Source organism: Anoplopoma fimbria, chromosome 22, assembly GCF_027596085.1.
Source record: "Anoplopoma fimbria isolate UVic2021 breed Golden Eagle Sablefish chromosome 22, Afim_UVic_2022, whole genome shotgun sequence".
NCBI lineage: Eukaryota > Metazoa > Chordata > Actinopteri > Perciformes > Anoplopomatidae > Anoplopoma > Anoplopoma fimbria.
The window spans coordinates 12,094,014-12,117,092 of record NC_072470.1 but is presented as its reverse complement, the minus strand read 5'-3'; the positions used below and the strand labels follow the sequence as shown (position 1 = coordinate 12,117,092).

Sequence of the window (23,079 nt, the reverse complement as noted above, 5' to 3'; positions counted from 1 at the left end):
CTGGACCGCTTCACATCCGCCTCCCCGTTTCCGCCGCACTCCGTGGCCGCTTTGCTTGCGCTCTGCCATGCTAGCGGGAGATTAAACAACACACACACACACAAAAACTGACCGCATTCTGATTATAAAAAATTATATTTCTGTTAGAAGTGCTTTCAAAAACCAGGCCTTGGTGTGGGAGTCCATACTGACCGAGCTCAGCCATTGCACCCCCTCCCCTTAATGGATCAAGGGTTCCCAAACTGTGGTTCTTTAAAAAGGGTCACCAGACAAAGGGGCCACACACTATTAAGGATAATTTAGGAGCAAATATAAAATACTAAACTCTACCACATTCTCTAGATGCAGACAGAGATATTATAGGATAAATACTGTAATATTATACAGTGTTAAAATTATAAAACTGCCAATAAATGTTGTAATTCTTATTAGGACTCAGAAGGTCAACTTTTTGGCAGTTTCTATACTGTGTTTTGGAACAATATTACCACATTATTCAGTGACTGAGGGAACAAAAAAAAAGAAACCTCCCCCCCCTTTCACCACTAGGCTTGTCCCGCCCCTAGCCCTGGCCTAGATGGAGTGCAGTGACCCGGGGAGGAAACATGATGGAAGCAGACGGTTAGGATAGGAGAAAAGAGGGATTTGTCAATTAATCCGCCCGCCTTAATCCGTCGAAACAACAATAAGGAAAAGTCTGTCCGTCCATCTTTTTGGCACATTACTGTAAAAAATAAATATAACAATTACAAGACAATGATTTAAAAAAAAAAATGTACATCAATCAACCTTAATGGACTCTCGGTCTGAAAATGTTTAATTAACAAAAATAGTGCTGGCTTCACAAAATGGACAGCATTAGTGGTTTAAAAAGTAGATTTTTTTGCAACATAAGGGCTGTGCATTTATGTACATATAATACAATCTCAATTAAATCCTATATGAGAAAATCTGACATCAACTGACATAGGACTGGAGATTTCTTTTTTTTGATCAATTACTACCCCAGTCTTAAATATCTATACGTTAATGAGGTAGGTGGTACTAACCTCACTGTAAAAACGATTGGTCACCATGCTCTAGCTAAAGATCTTGCAGCTAGCTAAATATCAGTGGCAGCTCTACCAGTCAGCTGGTAATATAGCTGAAAGGATCCTATTGACCCATCGAGCTACAGTGAAATTAGTACTATCAAAAAGTCTTTAACACGCAAAAATCAATCAAGGAAACCTATTAAATACAAAATGTATACAACATAGATGTATAAATGAATAAAAAAAACATGTATTTGCTTTTTCATTACCAATATAAATGTATTGATTCAGTTATGTTTGTATTAATATCAGATTTATTTTCTTTTCTATTTGTTAATTAAAATATTTATTCCCATTTGCTTATTCATAAAAAAAATAATCGTTTTTAGTCCTCTGTATTTTTACAAGGCCATACTTGCATGGAGTCTCAAATTTAAACTCAAAACATATAAAAATACAGAGCAATGAGCCGTTTGTGTGCATTTTTCAAACAATGCAGTGCGTGTTGATGAGCTGGTGGGCCATCTCCATGTTCCCACTGGCCTGGTAGATGAGAGAGAGGTTGAAGGCGATCTCCCTCCTCAGATCCAGATGGTCATCAGGGATCCCCTGCAAGAAGGACCAGTGGTTTAAAGAGGAAGAGAGGGACAGACAACAAGAGGAAAAGCTCTTGGAAAGCTGCATTATTGAGGCCTACTGGAAAATTATCTGTGCACAAAACTGGCAATAAAGAGAGTTGTGGATATAGGGCCATTCATCAATGTCGTAAAGAAACGTGAGGGAGATGAAATATGATGTTTGTAAACTATAATACAGCAGGCAGAGCGCTTAAGCAAAATAGATGACATGAATAAAGCAATGGTTAGGTGATATTTGTATACACACCTCCAGTTTCTGAGCAGGAAGTGTAAGTGCCGTCTGGTAGTAATGTATGGCCAAATGTGTGAGGCCTATCTGGTGCAGCGCTCTGCCCAAGTTGTACATGCTCTCCTGACACACTCCACGCAGCTCCACGTACCGCCACAGAAAGGAGAAACCCTGAAAACACACATTTATGGAGTAAAAAATGGAGTAGAGGAAATACAGATGTTGCTCGTTTCATCTGAAGGGATCGCCACCGCATTAACACGCAAGACACACAAAAAAATAAAACTACCTGCAGCACCAGCGTATGTCGTTTGGCGACATACTTTTGAGATGCCATGTGGAAAAAGGTGAGACCCACACAAAGGCTGTGGAGTGGGATTTTGGGGTGAGTCTGGAAGGCCTGAACATACTGGCCTAAAGAAACACAAAATGTGTTAGAGGAATACCAATTGAAAATTATAGAGAAACATTTCCTTACATCAAGCTAACTCGTAAAACTAAGGAAGAAACTAACGGGAGCCTTCTGAACAAACAATCAGCCAACAATCATATTTTTCAGCATTTCTTTTTAGTAACAATGTTTTGTAGATCTCCTTTAAAATGAATCTCAAGACTACATACTTGAGAGTAATCAGGAGATTGTAGAAATCTATATTTGCTGAGCAATCTTTTAGTTATGACAAAGACTTGTATAACTCTATATATTCTCTCTAGGGGGCTATGAGAACAAATAAGCAAATAAAAGGAAGTGTATGAAATAGAGAAACTAATAAATAGACTGATTTGCAATAATTGCAAATGCCAGTTCTGCCGTTTTGCATATAAATAAAGCAGTTTAATCTTATAAACTGAACCAGCAGAACCTGGAAATCGATCCAGCTCTACTAGACAGGTTAGTTTACATCCTGCTTCATTTAGAAATGAATCACTTAAGTTTAAGTTTGTCCATATTGCTGGCAATTAAAAATTTTTTTTGCATGTAACGCAACTGCAATTTGGAAAAACACAAAATATCAAGGTGGGTTTTTTAAGGCAACAAGGATATGAGAAGGATGCTGCAACACATTTGTTTTCAAACCATTTTGAACTTAATTAGCTTAGAATTTCAATACTATTCCATTATCTGAAACATGCAGAACAAGTAGTCAGTAGTAGCGTGTGTGGGTGTGTTTGGTACCCAGAGCGTGTTTGAAGCTCCCCGACACCATGGCGTTGTGTCCGCACAGGACACACAAGGCGTGGTTATCGGGATATTTCAACAGAAGACGTAGACAGAAGCGATGGTGTCGCTGGTGTTGGGAGGTTATGGTAAGCTGAGGGGAATACAAAAACATTTCAGACATTGTTTTTATGTTCTAAGAACAGACACATGCACAGAAACAGGGACAGTGTCAAAGACTATTTCGTGTTTCTGTCGCTGCTAATTGGTTTTCGAGGCTTTATCCCAGTTTGGAGAAACAGATGGAAGTGGGGCACAGGAGTACCACCGCCGTCGAGCTGCAAAACTAATTTTATCCACCTAAAAAATAAAAATAAAATTGTACAGTTTACGCCATATTTAGAATATTTTTTTACAACTTGACCTTGCGGTCAGACAGCTGTTTAAGATGGGAAACTGAATCCGTTATCTCTGCTCTTCAAAGCAACCAGACTTCTTTTACAAAAACAGTGATTTTATCTAGCAGAAGACAGGAGTGGCTGTTATATCACTGACTCAATCAGTTAGTTAGTTTGTGTAAAATAACCCTTTAAAACACCAAAACTAACCAATCAAGTCAGCGCACAGCATTTATTGTTTTATTTCATTCAATGACACTATATATTCATGTAGTTACATTGGATGAAGTAAAACATGAAATGTATGTACAATCATAATGCATACATGATTAACTTCATGAGTATATGCGTTTTATGAGATAAACACAATATTTACCACAATAATGTTACTTGATTTTCATATGTAATGTCACTCCATAGTGAATGCTTAAGGGGGAAATGAGGTAAACAAATGAAAGGCTCATGAATGTGATCAGAAAATAAAAAACAAGTACAGTGAGCGATATTATTATCAAAAATATATCGTCACAAAAGTCAACATTGATATAAAAAACATGACATTTTCACACTCCAGTTTGTTTCTCCAAACTGGGATCGGCCATCTGCCATCTACTGTAGGTGTTACACTGATGAGTAAGCGCCTCATACAACTCCACTTCAAAACATCCATTTAAAGTGGTATATTGCGTACTAAAGGAGCTTTGTTTTTGAAAAGATATATTTAAGCACATACCTGGTTAAAAATATTCCAAAGCTGAGGCCGATCCACATTTTCCATCAGCATCAATCTGTTGAGAAGAGAAAAAAAAAAACGACAATTCATACTGTACTTTTAAACAACTGACACAAAAGAAGCCATACTAGTGAACAGCTGATTCTCTGCCTGATGGAGCTGTACATGTGAGCCTACCTGATGTAGTTGTAGGCCTTGTAATAATTTTGGTCAAGGATGGTGGCGGACAGGCCGAAGCACTCCATCTCCTTCCTCCTGGGCTTGTTGTCGTAGAAGGAGTAGAACTCCATGGCGGACTCCACCAGCAGTTCAGCCTCCTCGTAACGCTTCACCTCACACAGTGTGAGCACGCAGCTCACCAGCAGCTGCCACCAGTCTTCTTTGGACAGAACATTGGTTTTACCTGGGCACAGGGATGAGATGATGCCATCGGTATGACATCATGAGTTGGAATGACACAAGCAAATGTGGAAGTCTTAAAACTTGCATTCTCTCTACGGAACTGCAGATTTACTGTCTCAGTGAACATTGTAAACATGAGTTTATAGTCTCAATCTCTTGTTTCAAGTCTTCTTCAATACAGCATGATGTTAATTTAGTAAATTATGCTGCCTTTTCGAGCAAAATAGACTATAAAGTGGAGTATGCTTTAATGCAGGGTTTCTGTGATTGACAGGTCGGTGCTGCTACCAGAGCCTCTACATCACTCCTCCTCTTTCGAAATATGGTAACTCCCGTTAATCAGTTGCAAAAAAACAACAACATGTCGGCCATAATCCAAGATGGCGACGGCAAAAACGCTGAACTCAAGGCTTCAAAACCGCGGTCCACAAACCAATGGGTGACCTCACGATGACTACGCCCGGGAGTAAGTGCTGAAAGTGAACACTTGCCCCTTTTACACAAACTGTTCAAGGCGGGACTATTGCCTTGTTATTCCGCATTGCTGTTCTGTATGAAAGGTACGGAGGTGGAATGTGGGGACAGAGTTGTTATGCCACTGAGCCGGCGACAAAGTTGGCACAGAGCCGAGCCAAAGCTTTTGTGTTAAACGTCATGCTGCTTTTGCTCCTCGGATGACCGAGTGGCATCTGAGATCACGCACTGGGATACCCGGCGAAAACAGAAAATCTTCTTTGCAGCAGTACCGTGGAATGTCTGTGTGAAGGGGGCTAATATCTGACCATATTGTGATGTCCCTGAGCTCGGGCGCTGGCGGCATAGAGGGAGGCCTGGTGCTGTACATCTGCATGTACTGTAGTGACACAGAGTTTCCTGTGAGGGAGCTGCGTGTGTAGCTCCATATCCTTCTAAACTCTAAGCCCGCACAATTTGTAGCAGTCCAATCAAATGCGAAGGATTTGATTTAAATCTCTCTTGTAACTTTACACCAATCATTTATTCCATTTCACTGTGAAAACGTCACAGTGCAGAAGCAAAAGCTTGACTTCTGTTTCACTGTGACTTGAAAGCAGACAGCCAATAAATACACACACATAAGTACATCATTACCAGTGTTGTCCAGATAGGCAGCTTCGTGGTCAGCGATCTCTGGCAAGATGGCCTTCACCAGTCTCAGGTGATTTTCGCCTGACATGGATACAGTACGCACACACACCTTAGCTCGCTGCATAGCTACCTAAGACAGCAGAAAAAAAGGAATTGTGCTTTTAAGTCTTTTGTTTTACTAAAGACCCTGTATGACCTCATATAATCCAGTGCTAGGACTTACTTGAAATCATGTAATTTATCTCTACAAAGTCTGTACACATGATCACACATTAGCATCAACCAACTCACTGTTGAAATAAAATCTCCTTAGATGAAACACCCACTATGCATGTGGGTGTGTTTATGAGCGTGTTACCTTGAGTAGCATGGAGATCATGGTGATCATAGCATCCAGGTAGTCCTGTGTTTGTCCCTGAGTCTTCAGCAGTGTGGAACGATGCAGCAGCAGCTTTAGTTCCTACAACCACAGCGTAAATAGATCTATGAGTATTCACTTAGAATAACAATCCTGGCCCCTATTTTTTAGATCCATACGCTAGAACAAGTCTTGTATATTCCTGGGAAGTAAAACTGGTAAAATGTAGGCCTCTTAAGACGAGGTATCTAAAGATGCTCGGCTCCTCATGACTCCATACAAAAACACACTTTCCTTTTGTGCAGCTGACGAGTCCTGTGCCAGCGTTTCGCTGTCGTACATTGACTCCAGGGCCTTGAGAGCGCACTCGGGCCGGCCCAGCTGCTGCTGCAGGGTTGCCAGGGACAGCCGAGCCTCCAGGTGCTGCGGAGCCATGTCAACCACCTTAGTGTAGCTCTGTGCTGCCGCCTCCATTTGGCCCAGCGCCTTCAGACACTCTGCGTGGGAGAAGTGATAAAGGGTGCTCATGTAACAGTGGTTTACATTTCATTTTGTCTAATCATTGAAAAATGTAGGGTTGTCATTTCAAGTTCGCTAAGAAATACACATTCAGTTGCCAGTTTATCATGTCCATCTATCTAAAACTAATGCAGTCTAATACAACAGGTTGCAATAATTCCTCCTCAATAAAGGTTATGTGAGAGATGTGTTGATCCAACTATGTGATCATTTTGGAGGTCAACATTTATTTGCTGTTGAACTGTATCTACACAAAATGCCCAGAGGCTTTGCACAAATGTCCAAAAAGTATTTTCTATTGTCTTCATTAAAAGGAAGAAATCTGCTCAACTGCTGACATATCATTTTTTTTCCTTTGAATGTTCTTACACAGAAAGTAAAAATGTAATTTTTTAATTTGACCCTCATTCTTCATTTTAAAAGAAAGAATATGTAATGTATTTACTGTATTAGATCATAAAATGCTCCCCGCTCATTTGCCGGTGAAAGTTGTGTCAGCCGGCTGACTTTCCTGGCAGATAAGCCAGAGGCTCCCATCACTAGCATACAGGGGGAGGCTGCACACACTGGCTAAACTGTAAGGACAAATAGCCGGTTGACAATCCCTTGAGCAGGGTCTGGAAAGTAGTAAGGCCGGCAGCCAGTGAACTCAAACTGCAGAGTGTGTATTGTCAGAGCAGTGGGCTTTTGTTTTTGGCTTCCATAATCGTAGACAGCAATGCATCAAGTTAACATTGACAGTTATGAAAAATAATAAATACATTGGAAACATTAGCTGATTAATTTACAGTGTAGGACTCGTTATTTTTACTCGTGCAAAACATAATGTTACGCTTGTGCATCAATGTCCTCAACCTAGCAACCAGTGTGAACTTTGAAACTGGGGAGTAGGGCTGTGGAGGGAGACAACTCCCACCAATATTTAGATTTTGGCCTGCAGTTCCCTTTTCAAATGCTAGCCGTCAGTGTTACTTCTTGAAGATATTTGATCATTTTTACACATCATATTTATATGCTTTATGACATTTTATTACCACCTAAACTTTTGCTTTCTGTTGGTCCCACCTGCGTGTCGGAGCCAGACGACTGCCAGATTGTACTTCTCGGATATGACGAGGGCAGATAGCAGCGGCAGGGCAATCATATACTTGCCCTCCTCCAAGTAGGCTTCAGCTACATCCAGGTACAAGTCACCAATCTCCTCTGGACTCTGCTCCATCAGTGATGACACTAGTCCCTGTGAGACGGTGGGAACAGAGCAATTGAGACAGATGTTTTGTATTCATTTTCAGTCTCAAAAAAAGAAAACAATATTTTAAGCTTCATTCAAATTCATTTTCTAAATGATACAAGTGTTGCTATGAAAATCGTTAAGTTTTGTTTACCTCAAGGGGTGTGTTGACATGCAGGTGTATGAGGCAGACAGTTAGCTTGGCCTTTAGGTCCACTGGGACACTGTCTGATACATGCACATCCTTAATTTCACCTGGAGACATACAAATAAATACATACTCAATCAGCGTTACTATGCTCCAAAAATAATAATTATGATAACAGAGGAGTGTGGGACGTCTGAGAAAATGCACAGCTAAGAGCTTAAGTCCAGACTGCATTTATAACAGAACCAATCACAGTTGAAGACAATGGCATCAGCATATTGTTCTGCAAATTCAGATTAAAAGAAAAATATACCTTATTTGCATATTATTTTGGACAAAAGGTATAAAAATTACTGATAACCTTGTTTGTTATCTATCAGATGATCAGAGAACTACACTATCATGTGTCTTTTTGAAAACACATCTGTATCTCTATGAGGGGCGCAGATATTGACAGTGTGGGCTCCATGGTAACTCTGTCTGCTTGACTGGGTAGAGGCGGGGGGCGTGGCTTAGCAAAGCGACAATTATGATGATGACGATGAGTTAAAAACAAAGATGTATTTGATTGTATGGTTCTTAAATAGTTCACATTTTGGAACAAGTATGAGTCATATGTTCTTGCTGGATAAAAGGGAGACATGACTTGAAAATAAATACTTTTCAGTAACCCACATAGAAGTTTGAGCGTACACTACAGAAAAGTGTGAGCTAATTTTGCTCATGGATGAAAGAACACAAAGAAATTGTTTCCTCATGGATAATCATAATCACTTGTATGCATTTGACTGGATCATGGTGCTGACACATTTCAAGACAGTTAGACAATGCAGCATTGACAAACTGGCTTTTGAACAAAACAATTTTCTTTTTGCTTCTGACTTCTGTTCAAAATGTCAAGTATGAGCTCATCAATTATCTACTGAATAAGCAGCAGCAATTTGATCACTTTTCTTTCTAAGACAGGTGTCCCTTGGGTTAATTAAACATCTCCTTTAAGGCAATAAAAATGTAATTTTAATTATAACTAGTATTTTCAGCCCTTCTCTTTGTCCCCAGAAAAAGACAGCCAACATAAACAAGCTAGCTACAGTTACTGTAGCCACTATCAATGATAGCAGACGGAGTGCTTGTATCATGGTGCAAGTTTAATTTAGTCTGGCTCTCTTTAGGTTACATGGCTTCACTGAGCCCGTCATCAGTGATCCTGGATACCTGGTATCATGAAGCTTGTTAACTGGTTCTATTCATTCTGGTAAAATGCTAAAAGTATTTTTTTAATCTTTATTTAATCATGCAGCCTCATTGAGATTAAGATCTGTTTTCCAAGAGACCTGAAAACAAGAAACACTACGGGCAAACCAGAATAAACACAACTACACAATAAAAAGGATTTAAAAACAATCACAAGATTCTTAAGAACTTTAATCAATTGATATGAAATCACCAAGGGGAATGCAAGACTCTAATTTGAGGGACGTTTGCAGTTTGTTCCTTTTAAAAAGGTGCATATTACCTGAAACCAATTTGCCAACATAAGTGCGTACATGAGGGATATCTAAGCTTAGATAGTTACTGGATCAGTACTGTAGTTATTTGATATAAATGACAGAAGACTTGAGGTAGTGAGGAAGCTTCAACAGTAAAGCTTTGTAAATTATAAAATGAGTCTGCATTTCCTTCTTGACTGTACCGAGGTCCAATGATGAGTCCGAAATTTGGCATTCGATAAAAACGTAATGCATTATGAAACAGAGGGTTTATCAACTGAAGTCTTCATTGGGCAGCACGGCCATACAGAATATCTCCATAAGTTTTATGTTTAGAAGACAGATATCGTTAAATTCTATACAAGAAGCCTAGGGATAATTCTTTTTTCAAATGTTGAATATTAATTTTGAATAAAAAGTCTGTTTTCAAGCCAAATTCCTATGTATTTATATGACTCAGCAAGAGTAATGTGAGTGCCATTTAATGTTTTAATGGCAGCAAAGTCAGTGTCACTGGTGGAGGTGGAGGACCTTGTACTTGTTTTTTTTCTGTATTTAAAACTAGTCTTTGCTTAAGTGGAACCTGGGGCATATAGAAAGGTATCATCAGCACAAAATAGATGTTAAAGTACTGATTAGGAGGAATTATGTCATCTATGTATAGCTTAAAAAGAAAAGAACCAAGGGTAGAATCCTCTAGCAACCCATTTGACTTTTCACTGATGGTAAGCCAGCATGACTGAGTACCATTTTGGTGTCTCTAACACGTTCAGGCAGAATGAGGACGTCTAGGGAGGTTTTATGTAAAAAATAAAATTTAACAAAACAAAAAACCCTGGATATAGTCAATTTTTTGGGAGCAGGCCGCTGATGATTAAATGTAACAGACCAAGCCCCTGTGTAACATAGTGATAAGAAGTAGCAAAGGGCGGACGACTGGGCACAATAAGTAATTTGATTTTTGAAATAGACACACTTAGGTCGACTACTATGCCTAGCTATAAGAACAGCAGCTTTGGCAACAAGAGTAATACGGCAACGTTTCCCGGTTTGGTAGGACTTTTTCCATGGACCCACTTTTTAAAAATGACAAACCATCGCAACCCAGTTCACAATTGGCATCACCTTGTATTATCTTGAATGGGTAATATTACTATTGGACATTTGTGTGACATTTGTCATATGAAGCACATGACTTCTTAAGTTATGGCCAAAACCAAGGTTTGTGAGGTCTCAGTGGCCTTGACATTTAACCACCAACTCTAATCAGTTCATTCTTCAGTCCAAGAAGAAAAGAGTTACTCACAGTTTTCTTTAACAGCTTTTTCCTCTTCAGTCTTCGATTGTGTGTCTTCCTCATCCTTCTCGTCTTGTTCTTCAGTCATTTCCTCTGCCACTCTCTCTTCTTGTCTTGGTTCCTCACACCCTGATTTGGATTCATCCCTTACCAAAACTATACCTGCAAACTGGACCAAGACCTGAGAAAACAGACATGAAGCATATGCATTAAGTAATACAAAATAAACCTTTTATTTGCTTTCTTTCTCTAAGGACAAGGTTACCGTTGACTTTTCTATGAGACTTTTTACGCCAGGACACATTAACTGTCAAAATCTGTACGCTCAAAGATTGGATCTTGCTCCCACTGGGATTCCATCAACCAGAGCACACGCCAAGGTGACCTGGCTGGGATCTCTCACTCAGAGATCTCAATGAGGTGTGGACAGCATGTGGGTACAATCCGGACAATTTATGAAATGTAGGTCTCCATCATCTTCACCCCACACACCGTGTGCGTCTCCCAAGCACAAGCAAAGGGAAAACTGATCTGGAACACAGCTGAGACCCGCAAACTGAGCTGTGTTAAGTTACTGCTGATGACAAATCCAACATTTCCTGATAATGCATAAAAAATAAAAGCTTAAAATAACAGGGGACTTTTATTGTAAAATATTTACAGGAAAATTAGCAGAATCATAAGAGCTTTTTAAGCAGCTATCCTTCAATAAAACAACCCTACTAAGTCTTTGTTTATACTCGTGCATGGCACCGTAGCCCGATCCTAGGTAGACGGCTTGGAAGCTCCCGGCGTACACAAAGGTATTTATGTCAATGCGCCATTTGTAGCATTATTCTCCGAAACGCTGGAGAGCGTACAAACCAAATGTACTGCGAAGACGCAAGAAGACAACGAGTGTAACCGGCAAAACGGCATAAACCAACCTCCACAGTGCCATGGGGGAAGTATAATTAACTGTAAACTCATATCTCATATTTATGGACTACTTGATTTCCTTTTTACAAGCCTTGTAAAGAAACAAGTGAAGTATTACAAAGAAACTAAGGTTGGCTGCAAAATATAGACTCAAATGATGAAGTTTAAGACCTTCTCTTTCAGAAGTATCTAATACGAACTAGCCTTCTTTGTATAATCCTAGACATGTGAATAGTGTTTTTATCAGTATACTATTAATAACACGCCAAGCTACAAAAATATAGAGGTGCACCCATAAACTAAGCTTAATACTGCAGGGAGCAAGCAGTAAAAATAATGGGGGACTTTTATTATGACGAATTGGAAATGGAATGTGTTTACCACTGTTCTTTTGACCAAGAAATATGTTCAATCACTATACGATCAGGTAGGTCGGATTGTGTGTTACCTCGGCCTATAGGACAAAAACAAACTATTGCTTTTCTGTCACAAACACATAGAGGTCTACCTGCAGGGCTTTGTTGTACTGGCGGTTGGCGATGAGGAGCTCAGCTGCCATGTTGATGAAGTCATCGCTGACCAGGCTGGGGTGTCGCTCCAGAGCGTCCTCTATTACACCCAGAGCTGAGGGCAAGTCATTACTCTCATAGTAACTCCTAAACAGGACATATATACACACACAGATGCAGATGTTTGTGGTAACCTACAGTCTTGACATTGTATAAATTACATATTGTGTTAGGCCCGGCCTCTGTGGATGTATGTGAGGACTGGGTCTGGTTTGTGTGCACTGTACTTGGCCATGTCCTTAGAGAGCTGCATGAAGTGCTCTCCGTCCTCCATCGGCAGCAGTGATAGGATCCTGCGGTAGCCGTCCATGCACTGTTTGTGCTCGCCCAGACGCATGTGGAGGCTGGAGCGTTCCCACACGTAGCGCACGTTAGTGGGGTCATACTTAATGGCTGTGGTGGTAGAGGACAAGAGAGAATGGGAATAATGCAAATAACTTTGTTCATTATGGATTAGTCTGTTTAGAGACTTCTTAGTAAAATGCAGGGAAAGAGAAGCTTCTTTAGGAACAACATATCCTTTTCCAGAGTCGTGGAAACCCGGTGATGATGGGGAGAAGGAATTTAGCCACAAAGTTGTGCAGTCTGATGAATCAAAGACCTTGATAACAGTCAAAAGCAGTTACTTTATGGGCAAAAGTAATGCCGTAAACTAGTAAAACGACCTAAAACATATTTAAACCACCTATAAAAAAACAACGCCATATTTGAATACTTTCATTGCTTTACCTTGCCAGATAAGGAACTGAAGTCGCTATATCGGTATATGCTCTCCTCAAAGCCACAAGACTCAATTGGCAAAAACAGTAATTTTACGTGGCAGAACATGGGAGTTTTTGGTTTACTGCTGCCTCGTTTGGTTATTTTGTTGATGTGATCTTGGTGAATCTAAACTTAACCTTTAAATACACCAAAGTCACACAATATCACAAACTAACAGAGTTAGGCAGCCGTAGACAATCAACTCCTGTGTTCTCTAAGGTAAAATTACTTTTTTTTGTCATTGTAGTCTGTTATTTTCACTGCGTTACGTAAAGGTAAATATTTTTAATATAGAACACACTTTAACTGATATTGATTTTTTTCAGGTGGCCAAATTATGTTTTACTAGGCAGTACATCACTTTGCTCCTGTGCTGGTACACCTGTCTGTTTCTCCAAGCCTGCTGCTATCCATCTACTGTAGGTCTGTATGTGATACACCGACTATGGAAAAGTATTTCATACAACCCGTCTGTTGTAATCAGTTACTTCATCATGAACAGTCTGAGCCCACAGACTGTGTTTTCCTGAGTTTAAAAATATAGGTGTATATACTCAAAAGTCAAAGATACTTTTGAGTGTCAGGCTGACCTTTAGAGTAGCAGACAATGGCCTGTCGGATGTTGTCCTGCTCCAGAGACATTTCTGCCAGTCTGATCCACTCCTCACAGTCTGAAGGGTTCAGGTGGGCGGCGATCAGACCAAACTGCAGCGCCTTGTCCATGTCTTCATCATCCTCGTAGATCATGGCCAATGTGGAAAAAGGCTCATAGGCCAAAGGAGCTGGACAAGAAGGGGAAGACAATTAATTTAGATAAGTAATAAATGTAAAAACTGATAACTCCAAAAACACACACAAGTTGTTTCATACCTTGTCTGATGATCTCCATACACATCAAGATGGCGTCCTCTTTCTCTCCTCTGGCGAAGCGGATGTTGGCTTCTCCCATCAAGCCTCTCAGAGCTCGCGGCAGTTTGCTGCGATGACGCCGCTCCTGGACAAACACAAAAAGTCATAAACTTAGACCCATTAAGAGCTGGGAAACACACTTACAAAGTCGTCCCTCCTCCTCCTTACCCTCATCATTTTCTTGTTTTCTCGGTTCAGCTCCATTTCCAGCGCAAACACGTCCCCCACTGTCGGATCCTCATCTGCATCCTCCTCCTCTTCCTCCAACTCTCTCTGTTTCCTACCCTTCCGTCCTCTTCTTCTTTTCGCTCTCCGCTTCCGCCTCTTCGCTGCCTCCTCCATTTCCATCCTCACTTTCTCCTCTTCCTCCAGCTTGAAGTCCTCATCATCTTCATCATCAACAAAGCTAAAGCTGTCCTCCTCTCCCTCCTCCTGCTCATCTGAAGATGGTGGTTCTGGCTTTTCTCCCAGCATGGAGGCAAAGGCCTGCTGGACCCCCGGGCTGACTCCCTCTTCTGACAGGAGGAGAGAGTTTTGTCAAGTGATGTCATCAACACTAATAAGTAATATAATAATATAATAATTATACTTGTTTTGCATCACTTCTCTTAACCCTGTCCTCTTACTGTCCAGCTGACAAAAATACAGATGAGGAGTCACCTTTGATTATTATTGGGAGCAGTTTACACTGGATTTTGCCTCTCAGGCTATGTAAGGGGCTCATTTTACAATTATTTTCAGTACAATTTAATATGATTATTTTGTTTTGCTCTACAAAATAACAAAACAGCCATCAAAATGTATCAGAGCCAATAAAGTCAATATATTCACTTTTCTTGTCTTGCTTGTCCAGTCCCAAAACAATGACATTCAGTTTATCATCATATGTGACAATATGTGTGGTTTATTAATGTAATTAATAAACAAAGTAAATAATAAAAATAATAATTTAAAAAAAATGTAACTAAATGATTAGAATAATTGGTTCCTCTGGAGTTTATTAACTAATCATTTGATAGTTTCAGTTCTCAGCAACATTTAGAGATGACCGCCATCACTCTGACCCATGTAATTGGTGGTAAATGGTAAATGGACTGTACTTGTATAGCGCTTTTCTAGTCTTCCGACCACTCAAAGCGCTTTTACATTACTAATCATTCACCCAATCACACCCATTCATACACTGATGACAGGAGCTACCATGCAAGGTGCCACCTGACCATCAGGACCCTAACTAACATTCATACACATACATACACCGCAGGAACAGCCTGCGGGAGCAATTTGGGGTTAAGTGTCTTGCCCAAGGAGACATCGACATGGACTGCCGGAGCCAGGGATCGAACCGCCGATCCTCTGATTGGGGGACGACCCTGCTCCCCACTGAGCCACAGCCGTGGTGCACTTTAATAGTGAGGCTATAACGCAGAGTTAAAAAACAACTACTCTCCCTACTGGTAAAATAGCATTAATAATAATTGAATAGGTATTATTAGTTAAAAGCACAGTGCTCTCATTAGAAAAGATGCAGCATCTATCTAGATTTGCATCTAAAATGCATCAATAAGTATCAGATCTCACTCAAGGAAACTGAGCAAGACTTTGAGTGTGTCACAGAGTCAAAAAGGTGCTCTGACCTCATAGTTTACCCCGATTTCCGAGACTAACTTACGTCCTGATTAAAAGCCCCACCGAAAGCAGTTTTTTACCGATGTTCCCCGGGATTTGTGCAGATGTAGAGGGCTGAGCATCCTCCTCCACACCTTCGGCTGATACCTCTGACTCCTGAGAGAGGGGGAAGGAAGACATAGACTTTGTGTTAACGTTACCTGAACAACAATTCACATCTTAGAGCAGACGTTTCATTCTCAACACAACTGTATTGGGCGATAGTGTCGTTGTAAAGTACAGTACCAGTCAAAAGTTTGGACACACCTTCTCATTCAACTACTTTGAAGAATCTTAAATATAAAACATATTCTGGGTTTGTTGAGCATTTGTTTGTTTACCACATAATTCCATTTGTGTTCCCTCATAGTTTGGATGTCTTCAATATTCATCTACAATGTAGAAAAATAAAAATAAATAAAAACCATTGAATGAGAAGGTGTGTCCACACTTTTGACTGGTACTGTATGTTAAAACGAATGTAGCTAACGTTCAACCAACGTCAGGTGTAAAGGGTGATGCTGCTGTGTCAGCTAGCCATGTTAATGCAGCTCTGCTTCTGGGCTGTGGGGGTTTAGCCGGTTAAGCTAACTCGCTCAAGATGTCCATCATTTTGGAGGAACGAAAATATTGACTTTATGTTGCCTACACAACAAACAATGCACATTGTTAGTTCAGTAAAATGTTGGACTTTTAAAAACAGTTCAATCATAATGGTCGTAGTTAAGACTAATGTAATGTTAGGGTGTAAAGGGTTATACTGCTGCACCAGCTAGCTACTGTAGCTATGCTAACTCAGCTCTGCTTCTGGGCTGCGGGGGTTTAGCCAGCTTAGCTAACTCGCTATGATCACCATCATTTTGAGATGTACCTTGGCTTTGCGCTCATCCCTCCGCTGGTCAAACTCCTCAAAAGTGATCCTTCCCTCCAAGTAGTCGATCAGCTCAGCGCTGAAACCGGACATCTCTGTCTGTTCACGTAAACTACGCCTGTATATCTGTAGTTGAAGTGGATCTTTTTTTTTTTTATATAAAATGCATTATATCACGCTACAGCTGCAACTACATATCAAATGTTAATAACACGTCCTCCTCACTGACTGCAGCGCTTCAAGTAACGCTGTAAACAAATCACCAGCATGTTGAACGGAGGGTCACGTGATCTGCAAATACTACCGGGGCTGGCGTCAAGGAACATATAAACAAGGTAGGGTCCCTACCTTGTTTATATGTTCCTTGACGCCAGCCGGACTGGCGTTGTTGCCACGCCAGTTTTATTTCTACATGCACTACATTCATTTGGAGATAAAATCGTGAACGTAGAGGTTATGGCAAATGTACCAGTCACTCTACCAGCTACATTCTGTCATGGCTTATGTACAGTACCAGTTCCTTCATAGTTTGGATGTCTTCAATGTTAATCTACATGTAGAAAAAAATAAAGAAAAACCATTGAATGAGAAGGTGTGTCCAAACTTTTGACTGGTACTGTATATTCTAGCTGAAAAACATAGACCAGATGACATTTGTGATATAATTGAGGCAAACTCCAAGCATTGTAGCATATGATCAAGTGCTATATTTACCTAATTCTGACAGGCCAAATTAGTTATAATTAGAGGCTTCAATTCTAATTAAATTTAATTCCATTTATTTGTATAGCTCAAAATCATAAATGGTCTTTAAAAAAAAATTCCTCAACAGGGAAAAAAAATAATTGATTTGCTTATAAATGCAGTCTGATGCTTTTTATCTTGTTTTTCTTTTACTATGTCTCTTGTTTGCACTATAACCTATGCTGCTGTAATCCTGTAAATTTCCCCGCTGCGGCCCTAATAAAAGATTATCTTATCTTGTCTTATTTTATCAGCGATAATAGGTCGGTAAAGCCCCATATGTTCCATGATGAGGTGATCTTGTTGAGTTGAGCTATAGTAGATGCTCACAGAGCCATGATCTGTTTTGAGAATAATGACAATGAAAACAAACACTTACATTTTGATTAAAAAGTCATCATCACTTGAAGTGTTTTTTGTTTTTTTTATTTGATGGAAGCATTTTTAGTCAAAGGTGAAACAACAAAGATATGATGAATTACAGTGGGACTTGCCATGCTCGCCACATTTACTTTAATAGAACTGGCACCAAAGTCGGCACCAATGCAAAATACCACGATGACGTAGTGACCCTGCCTGCTTTTAAATGTTCCGTGTATAGCGTCAAGCATGGCGTTATATCAAGTGTTTTGGCGGCATCCAGCGGTAAAAAGCGGGAACGACCACCATACTTGTGTATTTTGTGGCCCTTACCTTGGAATAAACAGTACTGAAATATGTCCTACCAAATGTTTTTATAAAACGGGAATAAAGATAAATTCAAACTTTATAATTAATTTCCAAAATCAAAAATATATTAACCATTAATCAAAAATACTCTGAAGACGTTAAAGTTGAGAAGGTCCTGATGTGAAGAAAATTCAAACAATCACATATTTACGTATGCATTTTGTTTATCCAGTCAACTGTTGTTAAGTTATTTATCTTTGTCATACCTTTTACAATATATCATTTAACGAGGAAGTTACATATACACACACGGAATGTTACTGAGTTAATATACTCAATTCCTGAAGAAATTCGAGGTACTTGTACTTTGAGTAAATATTACAATATCCAGCAGTATAGTATACGTATATATACTATATATGGGCTATCATATATACGTATATAATAGAAGAAATTGTGTTTAATAGTAATAATTAATAATAATAATATATCCTTCTTGACCTTCATCGATGCAATTCTACTTAAACATAAATACATCAGTAATGATAATCTAATCATAGAGTATTTAATTGTGTTGTACTCACAGTGTGCATCTTTCTGCATTGTGAACTTTTACAACTTTAATAAAACTAATTGTTTGTTTTTAATTCATAGATATCATTTCCTATTCATGTGGCGCACTTTTTCGTATTTAAGCTGCACATCACATATTATTTGTTTTGGCCCATTCACTGTTCTTTGCTGAAATATCATAAAGTATTTCACCATATGAAAGCGCAGCTCAAGCGTACATAATTGAAATACATAATACATAATTGAAATCATCTAAACATCTAATACGACATGTTTGTTTTGTTCTGAATTGGCTGAATGTTTTGAAATTTACATCAAAACATATCTGGTTTTCCATTTCACCCAGATCCAGAGCCGTGTGGCATCTGCTTCTGCTTCATTAATCGTATTCTGCGTTATCTTTTTTTTTCATATAGAGAGAGGGATGGAGGAAAAAGTGGAGGAGGGTGTGGTTTCATCCAGGCAGTTGATGCTCCTACTGCTTCTTTCACAGCTTCCTCTCAGTGTGTCCTGCATATCAGTGGACTCTGATGCCTCTTCTCCATCATCCTCACATTCTGTTAGTTGCCCTAGATGGAATGGACCTTTCAAACTCTGTGATGACTGCACCTGAAGTCTACAGTGCAGGTGAGTACACACTGAACTATTTAATCCACCAAAAACAATAGACATGCAGGAATTTGTCTTGGTTTATCGAGCCCGTTTTAGTTCTTTAATCATAATCTGTAATTGATTGTGTGAACATGATAAGAGGGGAGGCGGGGTCAGGAGAGGGTTTTTTATGTTATATGTTTTTTCCTTTTGCTCAGGGAGATTTTTTTGGGAGGGCATGGGAGGGTCTTAGATTTTTTTCATACCCCATATTTATATATTTTTTTCACTCTTTCTTGTGAGATTTACTCAGAAATCGCATCAAAATGGTTACTTAGCTAGCAGGACCAATATGTCAGTTTTAAGAAACAGCAGATGTTGTCCTTGATAGTTAGTCAGAATAGATCATTGGCTCACTAAAATGTGTCTCCATTATAACAGAACTAATTAAATATTGTTAAGCCGTGATAAAATATGGGCTACAACTTACAATATTTTTTGTTATCAAATTTATTTTATATTTTCCTGTTAAAAGTCCACAAAATATAAAAAAATGCCCAACACAGGTTACAAGGTTACGCCTTAAATTGTGTTGTTTTGTACGACCAACATTCCAAAGCTTAAAAATATTAAATATACATTTTTATGAAACACAGAAAAGCAGACAATCCTCACATTTTACTAGCAAATATTTGGCATTTTTGCTCGACTGGCTAATCGATAAATGGAATAATCTTTACAACATAATGTACGTTTAGCAGAACCCAGCCTGTTCCTTTAATGAATAAAGAGAAAAATATAACTATATATAGCTGCTGCCTTTTCCCTTATTCGCCTATGATATGAAACGTTTATTTAGCACTTCTTGACTCAAAGAAGAAAGCACCTAGAATGTTCGGTAAACAGAGCACACCATTTGTTATGTTTACTATGTTTCTGGGAATTCCTTATGTGCAACTTAGGCTTACTAAAATTATTGTTTCACTAATATATAAAGGTTGAAATCAGGGTAGAGCTGAGAATTAGGGGGAGATTGTCGCAATTTTTCTCAGTCAAGGTGAACCAAAACAAAACTTTAATAACCATGGGGATGGTCAAACATAAACACTCATTTCTGTAAAGTCTCTAATCAGTTAAGACTGATTGTAGAAATTCCAGATTTTCTCAATTGTTTTCCCTAAATTGTGGGGAAGTTAGGATATCCCTATTTGAAACTGTTGCCGTTCATTTACTATCCATCTATTCACATGTCGGCACGGCAACAAGCATCCGGTTTGAATCCCTATCAGTGTGTGTAAATAGTGAACACTTTGGGTCTGTGTGTGTATGTGTCTGTGTCACTGTTTTTGTCCCTTATCAGGAACAATTTTCACTGTTCAGTGGGTCGACACAAAGGCCACACGCTGTGCTTCATAACAACCACTGTTCTTCTTCTTAGTCTGAGGACAAATTAAATTAAGTGGAAGATTTGTACACCTCTTGCATAAGATTTTCTTTAGAAATAGTTAAAACGTTTTTTTTTTTGTTTTTTTTCAATTTATACCCTTATCTCCAGGTTTTCCATGACTGCAGAGTCTTTGTCTCCCTCTCATTATGAATGTGACTCCTGGCAGCTGTACGGCAGAGATGCCGTACCGATACCAACCCCATATGAAGGGGCTTTACATCGCCACTGAGCTCATCATCGCAGTGCTGGCCATCATTGGCAACTTCCTGGTCTGTCTGGCTGTCACCCGGAACAAGAAACTTCGCACTGTCACCAACTACTTCCTGGTGAGGAAATCTGCTTCTGCAAAGCCTGTTTCAACCCCATCTGAATTGTGGGACTCTCATCATGAAATACAAACCTGTGGTTTGGGAAAACTACAAGCAGATATCTAAAGGACCAAAAGTGTATTTTATTCTGTGTGCATGTGTGAGAAGGTATCATTGGCAGTGGCGGATATCCTGGTGGGCTTGGTGGCCATTCCCTGTGCAGTGCTGACAGACCTGGGTCGACCTCATCATAACCTGCCCCTCTGCCTGGTACTGATCAGCATCCTGATGGTGCTCACACAGGTAGAAACATCCTACCTGGTGGCTTTGGTGATTGATTGCAAATTGGATTTCTGCAGGGCAAGAGCATTACCCATACATAACATGCAATGTATGTAACCCAAGATGTTGGAGCTTCTCTCTTTTCACTTTGACTAAGAATCCCTATGCAGGTTCAAAGTCACAGTTCTTTCATGCATAACTTGATTAAGGGACAGTATGAAAATGAATAGGGAGGGAAGTAGGCTGGAAATGTTATTACTATTACTACTATTGATAATTAAACCTGTAAAAAGAATCAAAGACTTGATGGAAGATGGTGTATGCCTAAACCGTAATTTTAATGATATATAACTATCACGTTGAATGGTTGCCGGTGAAAAATAAATATTTTGACTGACTTTTTTATTAACTTTATTAACTGGTGATAGGGTGATCTGGGTGCATGCCCACCATACATTTTCATTTAAATGGGGCAATTTGGTGCATTCTGATCATGATTTTTATCTCTAGCTTAAGGAACAATTTTTGCATTAAAAGGATAAAACACTGTACAAAAAAACTTATTTTAACCATCCAACTATATTCTAGAAATATCATTACACACCAATGGCACAGCCAACGCAAGTAATGTGGGGTATCTTTGCCCAAGGACACTTTGACATGGAGGAGCCAGGGATCAAATCAGCGAGCTTCCAATTAGTGGATGACCCGGTCTACGTCTGAGCCACATGTGAAAATACACATCCCAAACTTTAAAATAGCCAAAATCCACACTTCATTTAATTTCTTTAAAGGTTTTTTTAATTTTGTCATTAGGATACCAAAGAACTCATACAATTTCCTATCATGCTAGTGACTCTGTAGCATATCTCCTCCTAAGAAATACTTCTTTCTCTTCCAGAGCTCCATCCTGAGTCTGTTAGCAGTAGCAGCTGAGCGTTACATGGCCATCCTTCTGCCCTTCCAGTACCAACGCGTCATGAGCCCCAGGAACGCCCAGCTGGCCCTGCTTGTCACCTGGGTCCTGGGAGCCATCTCCGGCTCTGTGCCGCTCATGGACTGGAAGAGACAACCAGCAGACTTTGAGTAAGAGAATGATATGAGTGGATGAATGGATGGAGGATGAACAGAAGGACCAAATGAGAGTTGGAACTTTCACAAGATTGTAGGAAAATGCAACAGATGGATGGATGGATTGAGATATATATGCACATGTCACATGCCATTTTAATTTGCCTTTGACAATGAACTCTTTAATTTGGTCCCTGTCATTCCAGCTACTGCATCTTCACTTGTGTGGTGGACATGAACTACATGGTGTACTTTAACTTCTTCTGCTGCCTCATGGTGCCGCTGGTGGCCATGTTCATCATCTACGGCCACATCTTCCTCACCGTCCGCCGCCAGCTTAGATGCATCGCTGTGGCCAGGGGAACAGCAAACGACACAAGAGGCGCAAGCAGTGGGAGCACTGGGACAGAAGACACCGGAAGCTCTTTTGCTGGGAGAACCACGGGAGGTGGAGCAGAGATCGGAACAGGCAGACAAGCCAAGGAAAAGGCTGGAAAATGTGAGGGTGAAGTGAGGGCTGGGGGAAATGTAGATTCTGGCATTGGGTCTCTTATTGAAACCGAGACCACCGCTGTCTTTACAAAACCAGGGTTCAGGATCGCTTCAGCTGGATCTACCAGCTCCGGCTCTGCTCCTGCTGACCCCCCTTCAGGGGAGTCCAACGAGGCCAAATCCAACCTTCACACCCGTCAGGAGATACGTAAGGCAACCTCCCTCTTCTTGGTCCTGTTTCTCTTCATGGTGTGTTGGATGCCCATCCACCTCATCAACTGCGTTCTACTGCTCTGCCCAAAGTGTGACGTGCCCATGTCGCTCACACTAGCAGCCATTTTGCTTTCCCACACCAACTCAGCCCTCAACCCGATCCTGTATGCGTACAGGATGAGGTCCTTCCGATACACTTTGATAGGAATGTGGAGAGGAATGTGGAGCATTGGGCACAAACGTCAGTAG

At 40.0% G+C, this 23,079-nt stretch overlaps 2 protein-coding genes across 3 annotated transcripts; one reads left to right on the top strand and one right to left on the bottom strand.

Moving 5' to 3' along the window:
* Positions 1-790: 790 nt before the first annotated feature.
* gtf3c3 (general transcription factor IIIC, polypeptide 3) lies at positions 791-16,721 on the bottom strand. Of its 2 annotated transcripts, XM_054623888.1 has the most exons (19): positions 16,441-16,721; positions 15,611-15,686; positions 14,070-14,416; positions 13,863-13,986; positions 13,583-13,774; positions 12,458-12,623; positions 12,170-12,317; positions 10,753-10,924; positions 7,963-8,063; positions 7,643-7,814; positions 6,355-6,555; positions 6,059-6,162; positions 5,704-5,830; positions 4,369-4,594; positions 4,192-4,246; positions 3,079-3,214; positions 2,191-2,315; positions 1,920-2,072; positions 791-1,643 (listed from the first exon to the last, which is right to left on the bottom strand). In XM_054623888.1, exons 1-19 carry the CDS (start codon positions 16,531-16,533, stop codon positions 1,521-1,523), a joined length of 2,841 nt encoding a protein of 946 aa, XP_054479863.1. In that variant the 5' UTR covers positions 16,534-16,721; the 3' UTR covers positions 791-1,520. The 2 variants fall into 2 exon arrangements, with proteins under 2 accessions (XP_054479863.1, XP_054479864.1); XM_054623889.1 differs by lacking the exon at positions 16,441-16,721 and having other exon boundaries at positions 15,574-15,618.
* A 3,889-nt stretch (positions 16,722-20,610) lies between these two features.
* Positions 20,611-23,079, top strand: LOC129111960 (adenosine receptor A1-like). Its single transcript, XM_054624124.1, has 4 exons — positions 20,611-20,790; positions 20,941-21,075; positions 21,956-22,140; positions 22,332-23,079. Exons 1-4 carry the CDS (start codon positions 20,611-20,613, stop codon positions 23,077-23,079), a joined length of 1,248 nt encoding a protein of 415 aa, XP_054480099.1.